The 18,782-nt window shown below is 35.0% G+C and overlaps 1 protein-coding gene across 1 annotated transcript; it reads left to right on the plus strand.

The window, feature by feature from the left end:
- Positions 1 to 15,442: 15,442 nt before the first annotated feature.
- Positions 15,443 to 17,322, plus strand: LOC18440428 (protein SODIUM POTASSIUM ROOT DEFECTIVE 2). Its single transcript, XM_006850572.4, has 3 exons — positions 15,443 to 16,138; positions 16,267 to 16,342; positions 16,993 to 17,322. Exons 1-3 carry the CDS (start codon positions 15,656 to 15,658, stop codon positions 17,121 to 17,123), a joined length of 690 nt encoding a protein of 229 aa, XP_006850635.2. The 5' UTR covers positions 15,443 to 15,655; the 3' UTR covers positions 17,124 to 17,322.
- Positions 17,323 to 18,782: the final 1,460 nt, after the last annotated feature.

The raw sequence follows: 18,782 nt of genomic DNA on the forward strand, positions 1-18,782 counted from the left end.
AAAATAATAAATTTTTTTAATAATATAATTTTTATAATGGTACCAATGCTAAAAAAAAAGAAAAAGGAAAAAAAAAATAGTGGCTTATCGAAATGCTAAACGTAAGCTATTCATGAGGAGGTATCATATATTAACATTATATTCAAATTTCAAAACATCAAAGAGGCTTCAAAATAAATAATGTAATAGAATTATGCATTGTTATTTCAACCAACAATGGGATGATTTGAAAAAACAATCAAAATCCCTTCTACCTATGAAAATCCCAAATCATAAGGCCAAATATTCTAATATAATGATAAAATTGGGAATTAGGGTTAAAGAGGGAAAGGTTGGTTAGAGAGCAGTGAAAACACAAGATTAAAGAGAGTCATGGTTGAAAAATGAAACTCTTGAGTAAATCGTATAGGCCCTAACCACCCTTTCCCCACATTCAAAATGAAAAATGGAGGGAGAGATCACCGCAGTGGAGAGAGAGAGATCACCGCAATCAAAATGAAAATAGGGGAAAAGAGCCGAGAGATATGGGGTTGAAAGTAGAGTGTTCTGAAGTAGTGAGTGTGGGAAATGGCTATAAAAGTTTAAAAATTTGTCATTATTGAAAAAGTCACCATTTTTTGTTTAGAACCCAGCTTAAACCACCTTAAAACTCGATTTTAAATCGTTAAAATCCCATTGTTTTCTTATAAAAAACACCATTTCCATAAACGGAGACACAATTTCCATAAAAAAAGAAAAAGACAGGGTGCTTTGTATTAGGAACTCCATGGAAATACCTGCCAGCATTGGGAAGACAGTCATGGTTGAAAAATGAAGCTCTTGGGTTATTCCCATAGGCCCTAACCATCCTTTCTCCACATTCTTTTGAAACTTTTCAGAGGGAACTCATCCATTAAAACTAATATAAAAGAGTGGAGCATTTAGGTCTCTCCATCTAAAGTCTCTTCTATAAAATTTAGAGACAAAAACTTATCGTGAGAGGGTGAGAGGTGAGCAAGCTTTGCCATTGTAGTGAATAGAGAGAGAGAGAGAGAGAGAGAGAGAGAGTCCTTGCCGTAGTAGAGAGAGAGAGAGAGATCATCGCAGTCAAAATGAAAACAGGAAAAAAGAGACGAGAGAGATAGGGTTGAAAAGGTACAAAATTGGGTTAAAAAGACTTTTGGATTGAGATAGAAAAAAATGATTTGTTGGGGCTAATTTTTATGGTCAAAAGTGAATAAACGAGGGAGATAAGATATGAGGGGGTACGGTAAAATCCTTAGAGGTTTCCTTATGCCTCTTGAAAGAAAAACAGAATGAGGGTCTACTATGAAATAAGATGAGGAATTAAGGTTTTATGCAAAATTTTCCCTTTATTTTTTTTAGTTGGTTTGACATTTTCGCCCTAAAATCTAATTAGGATTATGCAAAAAAGTGCAATAGTGTTGGGAAAATGTCTGGCATGCGATAGTGTTATCAAGATAAGTTTGGCCATGGAATCTATAAGGTGTCTAGTCCAATTAAAACTGATTTGATTGTCAATTGAACTAGTTGTAATGGATTTTAAAAAATAAAAGGTAGAAATTATTGTCTAAAGCATAAATTATATTATAAAAGAATGTCCAACTTTGCTTAATTGGTCCAAATGGATAAAACCTGCCAATCCAATTGGTCAAACATTGGTTTGATCAATTTTCTACCAAACCTGCTTTTCGCTTTGATCTGGACCAGCCAAAGGCATTAGTTGGACCACTCGATCTGGATTGTCCATCTTGTCTGGATAAGTATGCCTGACAATGCATATGGTATGCGTTCTCCATGACCACTATCATCTCTGGTAAAGTTATAGTTGTATGGATGGTGGATGTCCTCATGGTGTAATCCATACCAGTGATCGCAAACTCGGCCGATCCAACTCGGAACCATCTAGTCAAACTGGAACCGGGCAGTGGTCGATTAGGTTTTGGGCTGTTTTGGTGGTTCGACAAGGTATTTCAAAACAAAAATAGAAAATTTCAAAAAAATAAGATATTTGTTTGTAATGTGTTTTTAAATGTCTTTTTTATCATTTTGAAAAAGATTGGAAAGCGTTTTGCAGATAAATATTTATTTTTACTTTTTTTCATATTTTTTGAAATTTTTTGAAAATATCCTTGAGCATAAATTGGTTTTTAAAATCTATTTTTTCGCTACTTTTCAATTTCATTTGGATGTGCCTCGTTTAATCATGTTTTAAATATACTTTTCATATTTTTTGTATTTTTTTATATATTTTTTTAACATTCCAAATTGTCCTTATTCAATCAAGTTTTAAATATAAGTTTCATATTTTTTTGTATTTATTTTTATTTTTACATTTTTTGGACCAGCAGAGACCTGCCTGATTCTGCTGGTTGAACCGGCCCACTTACTGGTTACTCAGACTTGGCCCTTGGTCAGTTTCGAAGGCCAGTTCGATTTTTCGCTGGTGCATACCATACATTAGTGTGTGTTACATTCTCCATGTGGACAAATGGATGGCACTTCTTCCTTTCATAGGAAAATAGGAACATGAAATATTGTTTCATCTTGAAATAATTGTACTGGCTTATCATCTACTCGAATTTAGCTAACATTTCGTAGTTGCGGCAACATGCCGTTAGAGTTGAAGAGGCCAATTTTTTTTTTTTATCGATCTATCCAACATTTTCTTTTGATCAGAGTTTTGAAAATCAATGGTCTGGATTGAGAATTGCCTATCTCGCAGGTCACTGACTGAGTTCCTTGTTGGAATTGAAATTCGATCCAATTCCCTTGGATTTGCCTATTTCCTATTTGGACCAGCCAGATCGCCTTACTCCCGCACCTTTTTTTTTTGCTTTGAAAATATTATGTAAATATCGGTTTTATTTTTTATTATTACGAAAATACCTACTAATTTTCATTATTACATATATGTCCATTGTTTCAACTTCGTAACAATTTTTTAAAAAAGGACTTTTTTTAGAAAAACCCAAATCAGGCCTATTTCGGTTTTTGAAAAACCAAAATCAAAGCCTATTTCAGCCGAAATTGAGCCTGTCTTTTTTAACACCTTTCAGTCTCTCCATGTACTTTGGAGCTTGGTATCCTCTCTCTCCTCTGCATTTTTTCTTCTCTCACTCTTACGTCTCTCACAAAAAATCCCAATCTATATCTCTTACCTTTCTCACAAGAAAGGGGACCTGAATGATGCGATGATGGCAGTGGACAAGGAGACAGGAAGAGCAAAGAGTGCCACTGATGCAGTCCAAACAGAACATGTTGCATTCACTCTTGTTTGAATCGCCATGTGACCTGCATTGGCGAAAGAAGCTCGTTCCTAAAAGAGGTTTCAGCTATGGTGGCCAAACCATCACCATCTCCTTCATAAAATCACTAAGAAAATCAAACCCCAGTACATTTTGTTTTTTTGGGTAAGTGAACCACATGCCATAGTTTGATCCACCTAGTTTGATGAACAGGAATCGATCTCTCTTTCTCTCGGTTGAAGTGGGGTTAGTCTTCCTTCCTAATTAACCGTGGGTCTCTCTATCGGTTGGTCTCTTTATCTCTTTGCCATTTTTTCTTCATCTGCCGTTCTCTCTTATATTACTTCACAGTTTTTCTCTTTAAACATTATTTTCTCTGTGAATGGATCTCCCAAAAATTTGGGTTTTTTTCTGCCATTTTTTCTTTATCTACCGTACTCTCTCATCTTTTTTCACAGTTTCTCTCTCTACACTTTATTTTCTTAGTGAATGGATCTCCTAAAAATTTGCGCTATTCAAAAACTAAAATTTTTTAAAGTTTGGTTTTTGAAAAAACAAAAAATAAGCAGTTTTGTCTTGTTTTACAAAAATAGTATGAAGTTGAAAAAACAGATATATTTATAATAACGGAAACTATTAGATATTTTCATACTAACATAAAATAAAAAGGATTTTTATGTAATTTTCCCTTTTGCTTTTTAGGTTTTTACTTTTTTATTTTTTAGGATTTATGAATAATTAGTCCGATTTGCCAATTCTGGTTTCAAAACCCAGGTTTTGACAATAAAGCGGATTTTTTTACGTAATTTTACCTTTTGCTTTTTAGGATTTTACATTTTTTATTTTTTAGGATTTATGAATAATTAGTCCGATTTGCCAATTCTGGTTTTGATAATAAAGCGGTCCATTGGTTTTCCTTACCTGCGCATAACATGCAAAGAGTGCAATTTCATGAAGATGCGGTTTGTATAGAGTTGGGGCTCTAAAGTAAAGTATGCCTTCAAATAGTATCGATAAATGTGATTTTAATATTGGAAATCTTTGTAATAGCCCTAAAATATATTTTCACTTTTAATTATAAAATTTAAAGCTTAAAAAATAGTGTAAATCAAACAAATCTATAAAAACTTGAGAATCTTGAAAATTGATTGTCCAAAAATGCATTATAAGATGCATTATTTCGAAAACTTGAAATCCATTTTTTTCTCATGTGTATGCATCTTGATGTCAAGATGATCGGTTTGAGGGTATTTGAGCATCAAAACAGCCACTTCTAGTGAAATTTTTGAGGTGAGCTCTAATTTGATTGTTCAGAGCCTCCGCTCTATATAAACTTTTTCCGTAGTTAAATCGTGAAACTCACATCCTTAATATGAAGTATACAGAAATAAGATGCTTTTGCATTTAATACCATAGCTAAAGTAGGCAATGAAAAAAAGCATCATGGTTTGGTAAGAGAAGGTTAATAAAATGTATGTTGTTCAACTATACATTGATTAACATCACTTTTCCACCATGCATAATAACTTCACCCACGAGAGTTTACAGGTGCTAGCACTTTCTATACGCTTTATTTTATTCCGCCCCTTTGCACATATCAACAAATTATCTCCACAAACATATTAATAATTTGATAACCAGAAAATGTGGAGGCTTTCTCCTGTTGTCTAATATGAGTAGCCCAGGATGTGCTCCCTGAAAACATACTCTAAGGGGTGAGGATGGCAACGGGCCGTATGGTCCCGCCCTGAAAAATTAGGGCTTAGGCTATAAAATGTGGTCCAACGGCCGAGCCTAGGGCAAGGCCGATTTGGTCTTACTTAGCTCAGCCGTTATTTCATTTTTTTTTTAAAAAAATTTTATTGGCACAGCCTGCCCGGCCCTATCTTGGGCCAATACCTCATTGAGCCGGTCTTGGTGAGTGCCAGGCCTAGCCTGGCCTTGGCTAGGGCTAACCCGGTCTGATCCGGCCCGTTGCCAGCCCAACAAGGGCAATTGTATAAGAGGACTTAAAGGCAATGCAAGGAAACCGAGAGAGAGATGCATGGTCTCCTTGACCTTGTAAATGATTGAAGAAAGTTGAATTGAGGAAGGTGTGGTGTGCGATTAAGGTGACGTTTCTTAGCCATGTAGAGTGGGTCTGAAAAGTTGTTCTATTGAGATTCTTGTGAAAAGAAGCGGTTTGTACGATGACACGTGGTCATTGTGAAAGTAAGGATGGCCGTGACACAATGGACCCCCTTTTTCTTCTCTCTAGTGAACGCTTTTTAGTGAACGCTCAACCCGCACATGCATTGAGTGGAACCCGGCGGTGAGTTAAATGGATTAAGAAAAACATTACGGCCAGTTGGGTGGGCCTACGGTTATCCGTCAAACTCGAACGAAGGATTTGAATCGACTAAATCAGTAATTCATAAAAAATTTAAAATTAAAAGAAAGGATTGTCTGAAGGAGTGATTTAAAAAACACTGACTTCGAACCGGACTCGTCCGGTTTGACTCGAGAATCGGCACTGGACGTGCCAATTCGGGCAAATTACACGGAATCGCCCGGTTCCAGAGAGAACCGGGCGATTCTGTATAGTGACTCGCCAATTCACTGTACGGAATCGGCGAGTCCCGTGAAGAACACGGGCTGCACAGTATTTTTCACGGGATTTTTCAAAATTTGTCATTTTTTTTATTATTTTTCTTGTTTTTTTGCCATGTGATCGAATATGCATCTTTTTTCAGCCTTTTCATGGATTAAATGGAGGAGAAATTTCATGTTTTTGGATCATGAAAGTTGCGTTTTTAGGGTTTCCGCCTTTCCTTGTGTTTCATGCCAAATAGGGCATGAATCTGTGAAAATTTGTAGGCATTTTGATCGTAAAGTTGTTCATCAAAAAATTCTGTTACGAATTTGTGATAATCGTTGAGAAAAACAAAGTAATTTGGAGATTGAAGGCTCGGGTTCACGAAACCAGGTAAGAACTTCGGGTTTTTTTTTTTTTTTTTCCGCCATATGATCAATTTCATTGCATATTTTGAAACTAATGAGTTACATTTGTAGGGTTTTTAATTTTTATTGTGTCTTTTATCATTTAACATATTCAATTTTATTTAATTTGCTTAATTATAGCTTGATTTTTTAGATGAACACAGTGATGTATATGAAAAAAAATTTCTGCTGTTTTTTTTTTTTTTTTTCCGCCTTTCGATTTTTTGATTACGATATATTACAAATAATGTGTTAGACTTCTAAGGTTTTTAATCGTTATAGTCTTGTTTATAATCAGATGTATTCAAGTTGATTTGATTTATTCAATTTGAGCTTCATTTTTTAAATTTAATGACTGTTGTTTGTAAAGAACTGCGTTTTTTTTTTTGTTGCTGAATTTAATCGATTTGATTTGATTTATTGATGATAATATGTTCATAATTTTCATAATTTAGGGTTTTGATTCCTTATATTGTATTTTATCAAAAACTATACTCAATTGGATGTAATTTATTCGCTTGGAGGTGGATTTTTTAGTTAAAATGGCTGATGTAAGGTGGCTATGTGAAGAACAGAATTTTTTTTTTTTTTTTTTTTTTTTTTTTTTTGTGTAATCCATGATTGAATTTTTTTTGTAATCCATGATCAAATTTTTTTTGTAATCCATGATCGAGTTTTTTGTAATCTATGATCGAATTTTTTGTAATCCATGATCGAATTTTTTGTAATCCATGATTTAATTTTTTGTAATTCACAATTGAATTTTTTGTAATCCATAATCCATGATCGAATATTTTGTAATCCATTATCGAAATTTTTGTAATCCATGATCAAATTTTTTGTAATCCATAATCGAATATTTTGTAATCCATAATCCATGATCGAAGTTTTTGTAATCCATGATCGAATTTTTTGTAATCCGTGATCGAATTTTTTGAAAATTTGTGGTTTTTTTTTTGTAATCCATGATCGAACTTTTTTTTGTAATCCATGATCGAATTTTTTGAAAAATGATGATTTTCTGAAAAGATGTGAAAATTGTGACAAGGTTTTGATTATCATGAGGTATTAAACCAATATTATTCACATATCGAGTCCCAATAGCAACAGGGTAGGGATGAGCACGACAGTGTAGGTGAGCATGAAGGATGGACAAGCTTCGGGGATTTTAGATTGGGAACATAACAGAACACTAACACTCAGGGATTTAGATATAGTCAGATACCTGTTAATATCGATGATTCGTTTTTAGATCGAATCAATGAATTGTCAAACGAATTCAATCAATGGCACCAGCGTGACCAAGAAGAAGAACACCGTCGCCTGTCATTTTATTTTTAGATCATATGTTACTAATTGTATGCTTTATTGTCGTCCATGTATGTTGATATACTTATTCCATGATAATTCTATGTTTATCCTTTTGTGTGACGTAAATTAAATGGTAAATAGTAGTTCATACGGGGAAAGAACATATCAATATTCGCATATTCATGTAAAGAAATGAAAATTTTTAATGGAGCACCCTCATTTTTTATTCAATTCCTAAAAAACAATATTTATAATGAATTTTAATAATTTTTTCGGATTTTTTTGAAGCTTTAATCTGACCGATTCACCCGATTCTCTATCCGGATCGCCGATTCGCCGATCCGGATCAGTTTTAAGGTGTCCGATCCGGTTCGTTGATCCGCTTTTTAAACGGTCTAAAATGATCTTTGTTATATTTTTAATAGTTTATTTATAGTTTTTATTACCAAAAACAAAAACAGAAAAATGAATCATTTTGGCCCATTCTCAACTACAGGAAGAAAATTTTGCCATCAATGCTGATTAAGGTCGGTGTTCGATCCAAATCGACAGATTTAAGATATCTCAATCTAGATGATGGCATCCTAGAGAAGCGTGACATGAGAGAGAGCCTTCATTGAACTATATAAGAGAATGCTCCCGCTGGAGTACAGAATCTCTTGAAAATGTTTATGATGAGAAAGGATGGTAAAGCATAAGCCACCACCGCCCCTCGAATGGAACCAAAGCAGGAGTAGCCGTGTTTGTTCACGCTTCCAACACCCACTTTTACTCCGGCCTAAGCCCACCAACATTAAAAAATTTCACAAGGGACTTTCACTTTCTCCGAGTGTATAAAAAACGGAAAATTCAAAATACCACATACCAATAGTGCACGTGCAGTGTATAGTACAAGGAGGCATTTACAGTCTTCTTCTTCTTCTTCTTCTTCTTCTTCTTTTTTAGTAATTCAATGGTAGTAGGACTCGCAACAGGCCAGGCTTGAATAGGACAGGCCATGGCTCTAACCATATCAGGGCTGGCCCTAGTGGCTTGAGCCTGGCTTGCCCTCACCACATGTTGTGGCCTAGGCCTTAGTTTTTTAAGGTTGGGCTGAACCACTCAACCCATTGCCACCCCTGATAAAGAAACAAACTTGATTTGCAAACCATTTAAGCCCAAACTCGATTCTTCAACATCGATAGTCGATTTTCCTGGATGGACCTCAGGTATTCTTTATCCAATCCAAGTTCATGTCTATGATATGATTCAATGGGGTTGGGGCATCAATGATTATGGGGATGGATGTCTCAACATAACGTCCTATCCTCCATTTCTACAGTTAATATATTAAAAAAAAAAAGAATAAAAGAAAAAAGGGCTATGATTTGGTGAGTGGCGTATTTTTCTGATACGGATTGTACATGACAATTCATGAGAGCGGGCTACAATAGGCTCACTGCAACTTTTGAAAACAGCTGTTATAGCTGTTATATCTTCCATTTTGAAGGAAACATCCGTTATATGTAAAGGTTAAAAGTGGGGGGTTAAAAGACGGTCAGTACAAGGAATGGTGCCGTTATTCACTATATAATAGCGATTATGTAATGACAGCAGTCTTTGGATTTTAAGTTAAATTAATTAAAAAATAAATTAAAAAGGACCTAGTTTCTGTGTGGCCAAGCCCATATATGTAGAAATGTAGGCCTCTTAATAAATCTATTTTTGAAATGAATTTTAAGGCTTAATTTTTAAGAACATGTAATCTCTAATATGGAGATCATGAATATGAAAAAATAAATAAAAATTTAAAAACTTAAAATAATAATTCTAGTAAAAAAACATTTGGATCGGTAGTTTCTATTGTTTTTAGATGGAACACTTACTTGCATCTATCTTTAAGATAGATGCTTTACACTGAACCGCATATATAGAAATGCGATCCAGCTCGCATGAAACAAATTTCCAATTTAAAAAGCAGTTAAATTCCCATTATTTTTGAAATTCTCTGTTGTTTCCCTTATAATAGTTTTTTATCAAAATTAAATAATTGATCTTTATAATATTTCCCAGCTATTATCGGTTTTTGCAATTTGCTTCCCCTTATTTTGGATTTCTTGTTTTGGCCTTTTTACAGTAGAAAACTAATGTTTCTTTTTATGGAAAAAGTTTATGTAAGGTTGCAACCTTAAAATGTAGAATCACATATACACCTAAAAAATCTATCGGAAATATTGTTTTAATGTTGAATAAACCCTATAATTGATCATCTCGATATTGAGATGTATGAATATGAAAAAAAACAAGTTTTTGAGTCCTGAAAATAGTGCATCTTGCAGCACATTATCTAGACCGTCCATTTTTAAGATTTTCATATATTTATAAATCTACTTGATTTTAATCATTTTTAGAATTTTAAAATTTCTAATTAAATATAAAAATAGATTTTAAAATAATACTAACAATTTTTTATAACAAAATTACATGATAAAATTTTAAGATGCGCCTTAATTAGATTGTTTAAGATTGCATCCTTATGGAAAACCGCACCCTTCCTTTATACCATCATGTATTGCTGTCCCACAATGGAAATGGACCCTCCCATTTCATTATGTTATAGATTTTTACTAGACCTTGGATTAACCAAAGAAATGTGGAGATTCATCCTAGAGTCACAAGTAACATCCACGATCAACGTAACAACAACATTTGGGATTTAAAAAAAGACCATTCGGTTCGGCATCACACAATCCATATCGATTTTTTTGATGGTCGCAATCTAGTTCTTTCTATATATAAATCTTGATAATTTTTATTTTTGTTAAATTTTTTGATTTATTAGCCAATTCTCTCAGCCGGATCTGCAATTTGGATCGATGATTCACTGATTTAGACCGGTTTCCTAGATGGCCAGTCATTAGGTCATCAAACTGAGTTTCCAAACATTAGACTACCAACCAAAAAATAAAGCAAAGACTACCCCTTCCACTGCCCCCCAGAGAGAAAGAGAGAGAGAGTCGCAGGTTTGCAGAGGGAGATTGGGAATGGATATTAATGGGTGAGGCCGGTAAAGCAAGGGGGGGGGCATCAGATTCGATCTGGTCTTGCAGGCAGCGATCCCCAAGGACTTAAATTATTCGTAAAAAATATTGCTTTATGTCACCACTACGGGCCACTACTATTATCCATCCGTTTAGCATCAATAAGCAATCAAGTTTAATTAGGGTTTATTTTGCTTTATCCATTTCATGTAGGATATATGCCCAGTGGGACTTATCCGATGAGGAGAGACAACTAACTCATGCATCTATTGTGGCTTTCGAGAGATCAAGGACTTTAAATACATCTCAGGTCATGCAAATTAATTTATTCCCAAATGTAAAGCTCCAAAAACGGCATACATCCTATAATTTTGAAGAATTAAAATAGAGAAAATGAATTAGGCACGCGTACTCATCCAAATTTTGAAACACAATCCATTTTGCCATTCTTAAAAAAAATTTAATTTGACAAACTCAATCATTTCTCAATGAATGTAAGATAATAGGGAACCCCTCACTTGTGGAACTAGGAATCTCAAAAATCGGGATCCCTCCCAAGATTGTTTACATAATTGGTTAAGTGTGAAATAAGATGAATACAACTATAAATAGAGTGCAAGAAATAAAGTAAACACTAAAAGCACACCACAATGATGCACGATTTACGCATTTCACCTTGTAGGGCTACATCTACGGCCTTGACGATTAGAAATCCACTATCACAATAAAGATTACACCTTTGGGTTACAAAAGATATACATCTCTCTAAACATTGGTAAATCAAATCTTTAGTGATCTAACCTTCTAAATCTGCTCTCCCGAACTAGCCATAATATCTCGATTAATATCTTCATTCCTACTGCAATACTGCCATAAGAAGGAGCACCTTGAGAGCAATCAAGAGATTTTCTCTCTCTAAAATTGGAAACCTTACCAACCAAATACCCATGAGAATACCACCTCCCTTATAGAGGTTGTCTTTGTCTCTCTTGGAGACACATCTCCATCTTGGATATCCTTTCCTATAACCTCAAAGGGGTGGGCCTTAAAAGGATGAATATTATGTCTTTATCGACTCTTTTATATAGAGATCACTTTCTTTCTTTCCAAAAAATCTTTTTTTTTTTACTATAGTACCATTAATCTTTAGGAAAACATATATGTATTGTGATTTGGCTATTACAAAATCCAACAATCTCCACGTTGATAGAAAAATCATTATAATTGCTCTGCCTACCATCATTGAAGTAATTTCTTCTCACTTGCCTTGATTGTGGAATTTTCACAAACTCTTTGTCTTCGAATTTCTTTATCTCAAACTATGTACCCATCTAACTTCACCATTCATCTTTTTCTTCATATAAACCTTAGCTCCGTATACATTATTTTTAGAAGAAAATATAGGTATGATAATTTGATTACCACCAAATCCAACAAGGTAAAATATACAATAGGATCCTTTACTTTTTGGTATAAGGAGGTCACAATGAATTTTAATCATTATATTTTAAATTGGGCAGTTGTATTTGTTCTATTGACCAAGCTCAAAAAAAAAATTTCAAACTTTGTGACACATCCAAGCTGTCAGATTTCATATCCAGCAATTATAGGTAATTGTGATTTCCTTGTATTAAAGGTAAATAGTCTCATTAAATACAATCAATGTCTAATGTGCTTATCTTGATAACACGCCACCATAAACCATCATACATTGAGTATTTACAGGGACATATGTTGAACAAATATATTTTTTATTGTTTTGGGCTATCCAAAACAATGGATGTTGGTTTCCCACCCTTTATAACCGCTTGTTTTTTCAGTAGGATCTATTTTTGAAGTCCACCACTCATGAAAATATGTGCAATGGATGTTGGATATGAGTACTCGAATAGCCTTAGCAATAGGAAGTATAGTTTCATGTCCCTTTATATAAGGGTGCTCATGCTATTGCCCTTGAGTAAATTTTATGTCTATCTCCTCAAATGACCTACTTAAGAAGACTCTTTTATCTTAAATTTTTAGATCCACTTTAGAATCATCAAATTCGTATTAAAAAGAAACCAATTTGAGTACTTAGACACCAAGATTTGATCTCAAAAAAATTGACCATATATGAGCAATCCTAGGGCTTTGCATGCAGCTCTAAGTGAATATTGATTTTTATTATTTTTTCTTTCTTCTAGATTGGTTGTTAGGTTAAGTAGATCACATTTTCAAGTTTGGGGGTCCTGAAAACACTCCAAGCTAGGGTCTTGCCAAAGGAGAAAATTTATACTTTGCCCTTAAAATACTCGTGGCTAGAGTTTGACCAAAGGAGCAAACGCACATTTTGCTCTAACAGGAGCATAAAATTTCTCAACTAGTATAGTATTAATTACTACACTAGAAAATGCTGATCTCAATATTCGCCATTAATGATGTTCATGTGATTTTCATTTTTTTCTATCCCCGAAAGATTCCAAGGCCCCTGCATCGTCCGATCTAACTGCTAACTGTTCGGTTAGATTGGAAGTGGCCGGTTCCAGTTTCCGCCGGTTAGGGTGATCAACCAGTATTTTAAAAAAAAACAACTTTCAAATAAATGTATATAAATTCTCAAAAATAAAGAATTTTAGTTGTAATGCATTTTTAAATATTCTTTACATTATGGTAAAGATTAAAAATCGTTTTGGTCATTAATACTCACTTTTAGATTTTCCTATATTTTTTAGAAAAGTTTAAAAATAGATATTGGAAAATATAAAATGGGTTAAAATCTATTTTTTTCATTAATTTTTAATTTCATTTGAATGTGTTTTGTTTTAATCATTTTTTATATGATTTTCATATTTTAGTAGATTTTTTTGTATTTTTTTGATATTTTTTCAACATTTTTTTGACCGCCTAGGACTTGCCCGGTTAGAGCGGTTGAATCAGCCGGTTTACCGGTAAGACCGGTTAAACCGCTTCCAAGCCCATGTCCGGTTAACCGTTCCGATTCGATTTTACAAACATGAGAGAAATACACTTAACCACAAGATAAACTGAGGTAAGATTAAGGATATGTCATTAAGTTGTCTAAATTGTTGTTAATCATAATATCGAAACATTGGAGAAAATAATGGGGGATAGATGTTGCATTTGAAAAATGATCAGCTGAGCCAGGCATCCACGTGATGATATTTTGATGACAAATTTTTCAAAATAAAACCATACCAAGGATTAAAGATTTTTTTATTTTTTTATTGGTTTGATGGGGTAAGGGATGTACATTATTCCACCGGATACTCACGTAAATGATAGATGGAAGGCAACGGTTTTACCCTTTGTTGGTACACTTGAGATATGGGATCGTATGCTATGAGATTATTTATTTTTGATATAAAGAAGTCACTATCAATCTTAACCACTTAGGATATATCACAAACTTTAATAAAAATCTTCGGGTTGGGGGAAGTTTGAAAAAAAATTTCTTAGACATTAAATGAAATCAATAAAATCTCCCAATCACGTGATTGTTGTTCTATGTTCCAGAGGTAAAAGATCTTGCTGCATAAAAAAGTCTACCATGAGTTTCATATTCACGAGTCCAGCAAATCCATATTTTTGCAGCTCCAAAAAAATGTCAATATCAAATCATATGTGTAGAGGTAAAACAAAAACGGTTAAAAATAATAAATAATAAATAATAAATAAATAAATAAATAAATAAATAAATAGATAAATAAATAAATAAATAAATAAATTTAGAATGGATTGTATCTTAAAAAATTATTTATCTTTATTACATGTCATTACATGTCAAATTGGATGGCATAGGTTCATCACAAAATTAAAAAAATTCTTTTTTGATCTTTGAATCTAGACAACAATATGATATAACTAGTTGATTTGAAATTTGACCAACAAGAGTGATGGTGAACTCATCAAAGATAAATGGTCTTTCATACTTTTATAATTAAAAACGTATTTGTTTTTCCAAAGATGGCGGTGGTCAAGATTATCTACCGAAATCCATATTGATTTTGGAGGGGTGGAGCCCATCAAAATCTCACCCCTTAATAAAGATTAAAAAAAACAAAGAAGAACAAACTTCAAATCGTTACTGTAGATTGTTTCTTTAAATATTTACAGAAGACCAACCGCCCAAACAAAGAGAGAAACCTGAGTATTTAATTTCAGTCGCGACAAAACAAGAGGCAAAAGATGCAATTTTCCGCCCCTTGAAACCGCAGCTTGAACGGCCATTTAAAAAATAAAAAGGAAAAAAAAAGGGCAATAGGGTCACCCAAGCTCCGAGTAAGTTTAATTACGTGTAAAATTAGCGGTGGCAATGGATCCGATTAGACTCGAGATCCGGCAAATAGATCTGATCTTGAATCCGAATATCCAGATATGGGTCTAAATTTTAGACCTAGATACTATTTGGGTCTGAGTATAAATCCAGCCAAGCCTGATTAGTACCCATAGTCATAGGGTATAACAGATAGTAATGTGTCTACAAGTGCAAATTAGGTGTATATTGTCACGATATTGACAACTTTTATGTATTATTGGCAAATAAAGGAAACAGAAGCTCATAATCATAGGACATACGATCAGAACAAGATAAAAAAGAAAAAAACTCATAATAATAGGTGGCAATAGATTCGACTAGACCGGGACCCGACAGATCTAGATATGGATCCAAATTTTGTCTTCGGGTCCAGCGGAGCCCAACCTGTACTCGACCCGTTCCACTTCTAACCTATACTTCCCAAACGACATTATGCAAAAATTGAGGGTATTTTGGTGATTTTACTTAGTCCAAAAGATGATATGTCTTTATTCTTTGGTTCTTCTATTCTTGTGGGCCATTCACCTTTATCTCTCTCTACCCCTCCTTACCCCTATTTCCATGCCCCTCTCTCTCTCTTCTACCAGCTTCTTAAAAGGAGACCACCGATTCAGCCTAGGAGCTTCCATTCTATCCACCTTCTTCCTCATCGTATCATGCAACTTCTCACTAGGACCTTGGCCTCCTCTCTCTCTCTATCTCTAAAACTAGTAATGGACTGAGGAGTGTTGATGACTTTGTTGGGTGTCATCTTTTTTAGAGGAAAAGAATAGAAAATCAAAATGATGAAAATGAAGGGCATCCATATCTTCTGCGCTTCTCCTGCTTCCACTGCAATATGCACAAGCCTGGATCACAGAACCCTAGTCCGCCATAACCAACAGGCCTCTCTCTTGAAAGACGCACCACGAAGAAACAAAGCGTTGGAGCCACCGAATTCATCGAGCAGTTCAAGAGGATTTCACCATCACAGAACCAAGGCAAAGCAACACTCGTCATCTCCTTCTTCTAGTGCCACCGCTAGAGAAATTCGGGAGAAAACACCACCCCTGCAGCCTCCGAGGAAGTCGAGAGAAGTCCTAAGGAGCCCACCTGGTTCGTCGAGGTATCTTCTTAATGATTCAAGCAGCATCCTTGATCTAATTCCGGATTTTGAACCGGTTCGAGCCTTGGTTCCTTTTCAAGGACAGCAACAGCAAAGGCCCAGTACTCAAATTAAAAAATATGAAGCTCCAAGGTCATCATCTGATTCACAGCCGGACCAGGTCTGCCTTGTGGCTTTCGTTTTGTTAGTTGCTATTAGTTGAAAACGCTTAAGTTTTTTTTAGAGAGAGAGAGAGCGAGAGAGGGAGAGAGAGAAAATATGTGAGATGGTGCATTATCCTCGTGGCAGGTTGTAGTTTTGAGGGTGTCTCTACACTGCAAAGGCTGTGAAGGGAAAGTGAGGAAACACATCTCAAGAATGGAAGGTAACAATAGAACTTAACAAATTCGCACCACCTCTCTCAGTCATTCGTAACAGGCCGTTAAATTGGCTCAAATTGAATCTGAGCCTTTGAGCTCATATATAGCGGTAGGCTAATGGGCCTACACCAACATTTATATATATATATGAAAAACTCTAAAAAATGCTTCTACACGAAATTGAATAGTAGTTTGTCCCAATGTGGACATGCTATGTTCGCGGCGGTTTTACCTTAAAAATAGCTATGGATACATGGGAGCTACGGCAGTTACCCGTGTTTTTTTGGGTAAAACCTACCACAACGAACCTACTGTATCCGTTGCCGTCTTTTAATCCCGCCGTCCGAAAAAATTGGAAAGCGTTAAGCCTATAAGCAAAAAGACTCTTCATTTTTCCCCATAGAGATGGCGTAATGGCTTCCTGTTTACATATCCACAAAGGTTTTGTATGTTGAAACTGAGGTTCTTTATATTAGTTTTTTTGGGAGGAAATGAGAGAGACAGCTTGTGAAAGATGAGAAATGGTGATCTCTCAATTTTGAGAGAGGCTAGAACAAATATTATATCATATGAATAATGGCAAATGGGTTATTTTTCCTCTCTCGTTTTTGTGAATAGGAAAAGGAGGGTTATTAATCAAATATTTATTTTGCAGGTGTGAGTTCGTTCAGTATTGATTTTGCAAACAAGAAGGTGACGGTGATTGGAGACCTATCCCCGCAATGTGTGCTTCAGAGCGTTGCCAGAGTCAAGAATGCACAGTTCTGGTCCTCCCCCTCCTCCTAAATACACAGAAAAAGTTAGAGAGAGAGACTGCTTCCCAATCATCGCTGTATTATTACTTTCTTCCTTGTCAACAAGACTTTCTTCTCTCTCTCAAACCCCTTTGTTTGTAAGATAAAGATAGAGATAGGGAGATTGCGTGCGTGCGTGCGTGTGTTTCATCATGTCCTCATGGAATGGAAACTTTGAAGTTGGAGCCTCAGATCCTTCTTTGGGTTTTTGCTGTCTTTAATTTGTTTATCATTTCTCCAGGGACGCGGCAGTCAACCGTTTTGGGTTTTGAAATCAATGTCGGTCCAACTCTCTCTCTCTAGCACCGCACCCACCCGCTTTCTCTCATCTATCCCAAGCAAGGTTTTAAAAGTGGTGTTGCCCGATCCAGATTGAAATCGGTGGGGCTTTTATAGTTCTCACTATATAATGGGAAAGTTCTCGGTGTGTATTGGGAAAAGTGGCAATCCTGGTTAGAAATCGATCCATATTGAAATCAATAGGGCTTGTCCAGTTTTTATAATATATTGGGAACATGCTAGTTTTCTAATAGAATTAGTCAATTAGGCTCCATTATTTTATTTTATTTTTAATTTTTAATTTTTTAATTTTTTTTTCCTTGATTCTCTTAGTCAGATCGCCAATCCACTAGTTAGATTAGTTTTTGGGATGGTTCTCTGAATTGTGTTTTGAAATGTTGATCCTAACCAAGGTATAAAAAAATGTTTAAAACCAGCACGATTTTTAGCTGAACCGTTAATGGGGATAAGAATCAATCAAGACTGAACTACGATGGTGTGAGTCTTGGCCCGGTCCCCCCAAAAGCCCTCTTTATATTTTTTTACATTTTCTTAAAGCTTATCATGTGTTTTCTTTAGCCATTTATAAATTCCCACCCCATAAACTCCTATTTAGTTTTTATAATATTTTTAATATTTTTTGGGCCATCGATTTAGACCGATCCGGACATTGGATCATCAATCCAACAACCCGACAAGGATTTGTGGGGAGGAATGATGAACCTCACCGATCAGGGGTTTCAAAACATCGGTAGTGGAGCTGGTAAGGTTCCTCTATATATCAAGAACGGGTGGTTCCTAGTAGGATCTGGCCGGTTCTTACAGAACCGGCCAATCATCCCCCTTTATTTTTTATTGTTTTATTACTTTTTATTTATCTTGAATCTTTTAGTTGGCGTACTCTCTCAGCTGAATCGTTATCTCTGATACGGACCACTGTCGTGGATGGCTGGTCCGGATTACCGATAGGCGTTTTCATATATTGATCCTCACTCAATTTATTTTCATTCTTTTTTCAACCGGGCTAATTATGCCAAGCACTTATATGCTCCGGTGGGAGCATATAATCCATTAACTACCTTGGGTTAAACCTAGTCCATGAGTATTTTAACGATCATATTTTTTGGGATGTCACTTTCTCAAATTATCAAAAAAAAATAAAAAAAAAATAAAATCATTGTTGAAAAAAAAAAATCGAACTTTTGGTCAATTAGATATAATCCATTAAAAAATTAGACGTGGTGCGATGTTATAATGTCTCACGAGACTTTGGGTAGGGATTGAAGACACATGATTTATGCCACCGACCACGGGAAGAGCACACAAAAAGGCCAGAGGAAGATGGAGAGTTGTTGGGAGGAGTATGGGTCCA

This window comes from Amborella trichopoda, chromosome 8, assembly GCF_054954075.1.
Source record: "Amborella trichopoda isolate Santa Cruz 75 chromosome 8, AtrichopodaSantaCruz75HAP2 v2.0, whole genome shotgun sequence".
NCBI classification, from domain to species: Eukaryota; Viridiplantae; Streptophyta; class Magnoliopsida; order Amborellales; family Amborellaceae; genus Amborella; species Amborella trichopoda.

Excerpts from the sequence above, each read along its gene's own strand:
- LOC18440428 (XM_006850572.4), top strand. The coding sequence starts at position 15,656 with ATGATGAAAATGAAGGGCATCCATATCTTCTGCGCTTCTCCTGCTTCC. Across the intron at positions 16,139-16,266 it reads CTGATTCACAGCCGGACCAG|GTTGTAGTTTTGAGGGTGTC; the intron begins GTCTGCCTTGTG and ends TCCTCGTGGCAG. Across the intron at positions 16,343-16,992 it reads ACACATCTCAAGAATGGAAG|GTGTGAGTTCGTTCAGTATT; the intron begins GTAACAATAGAA and ends TTTATTTTGCAG.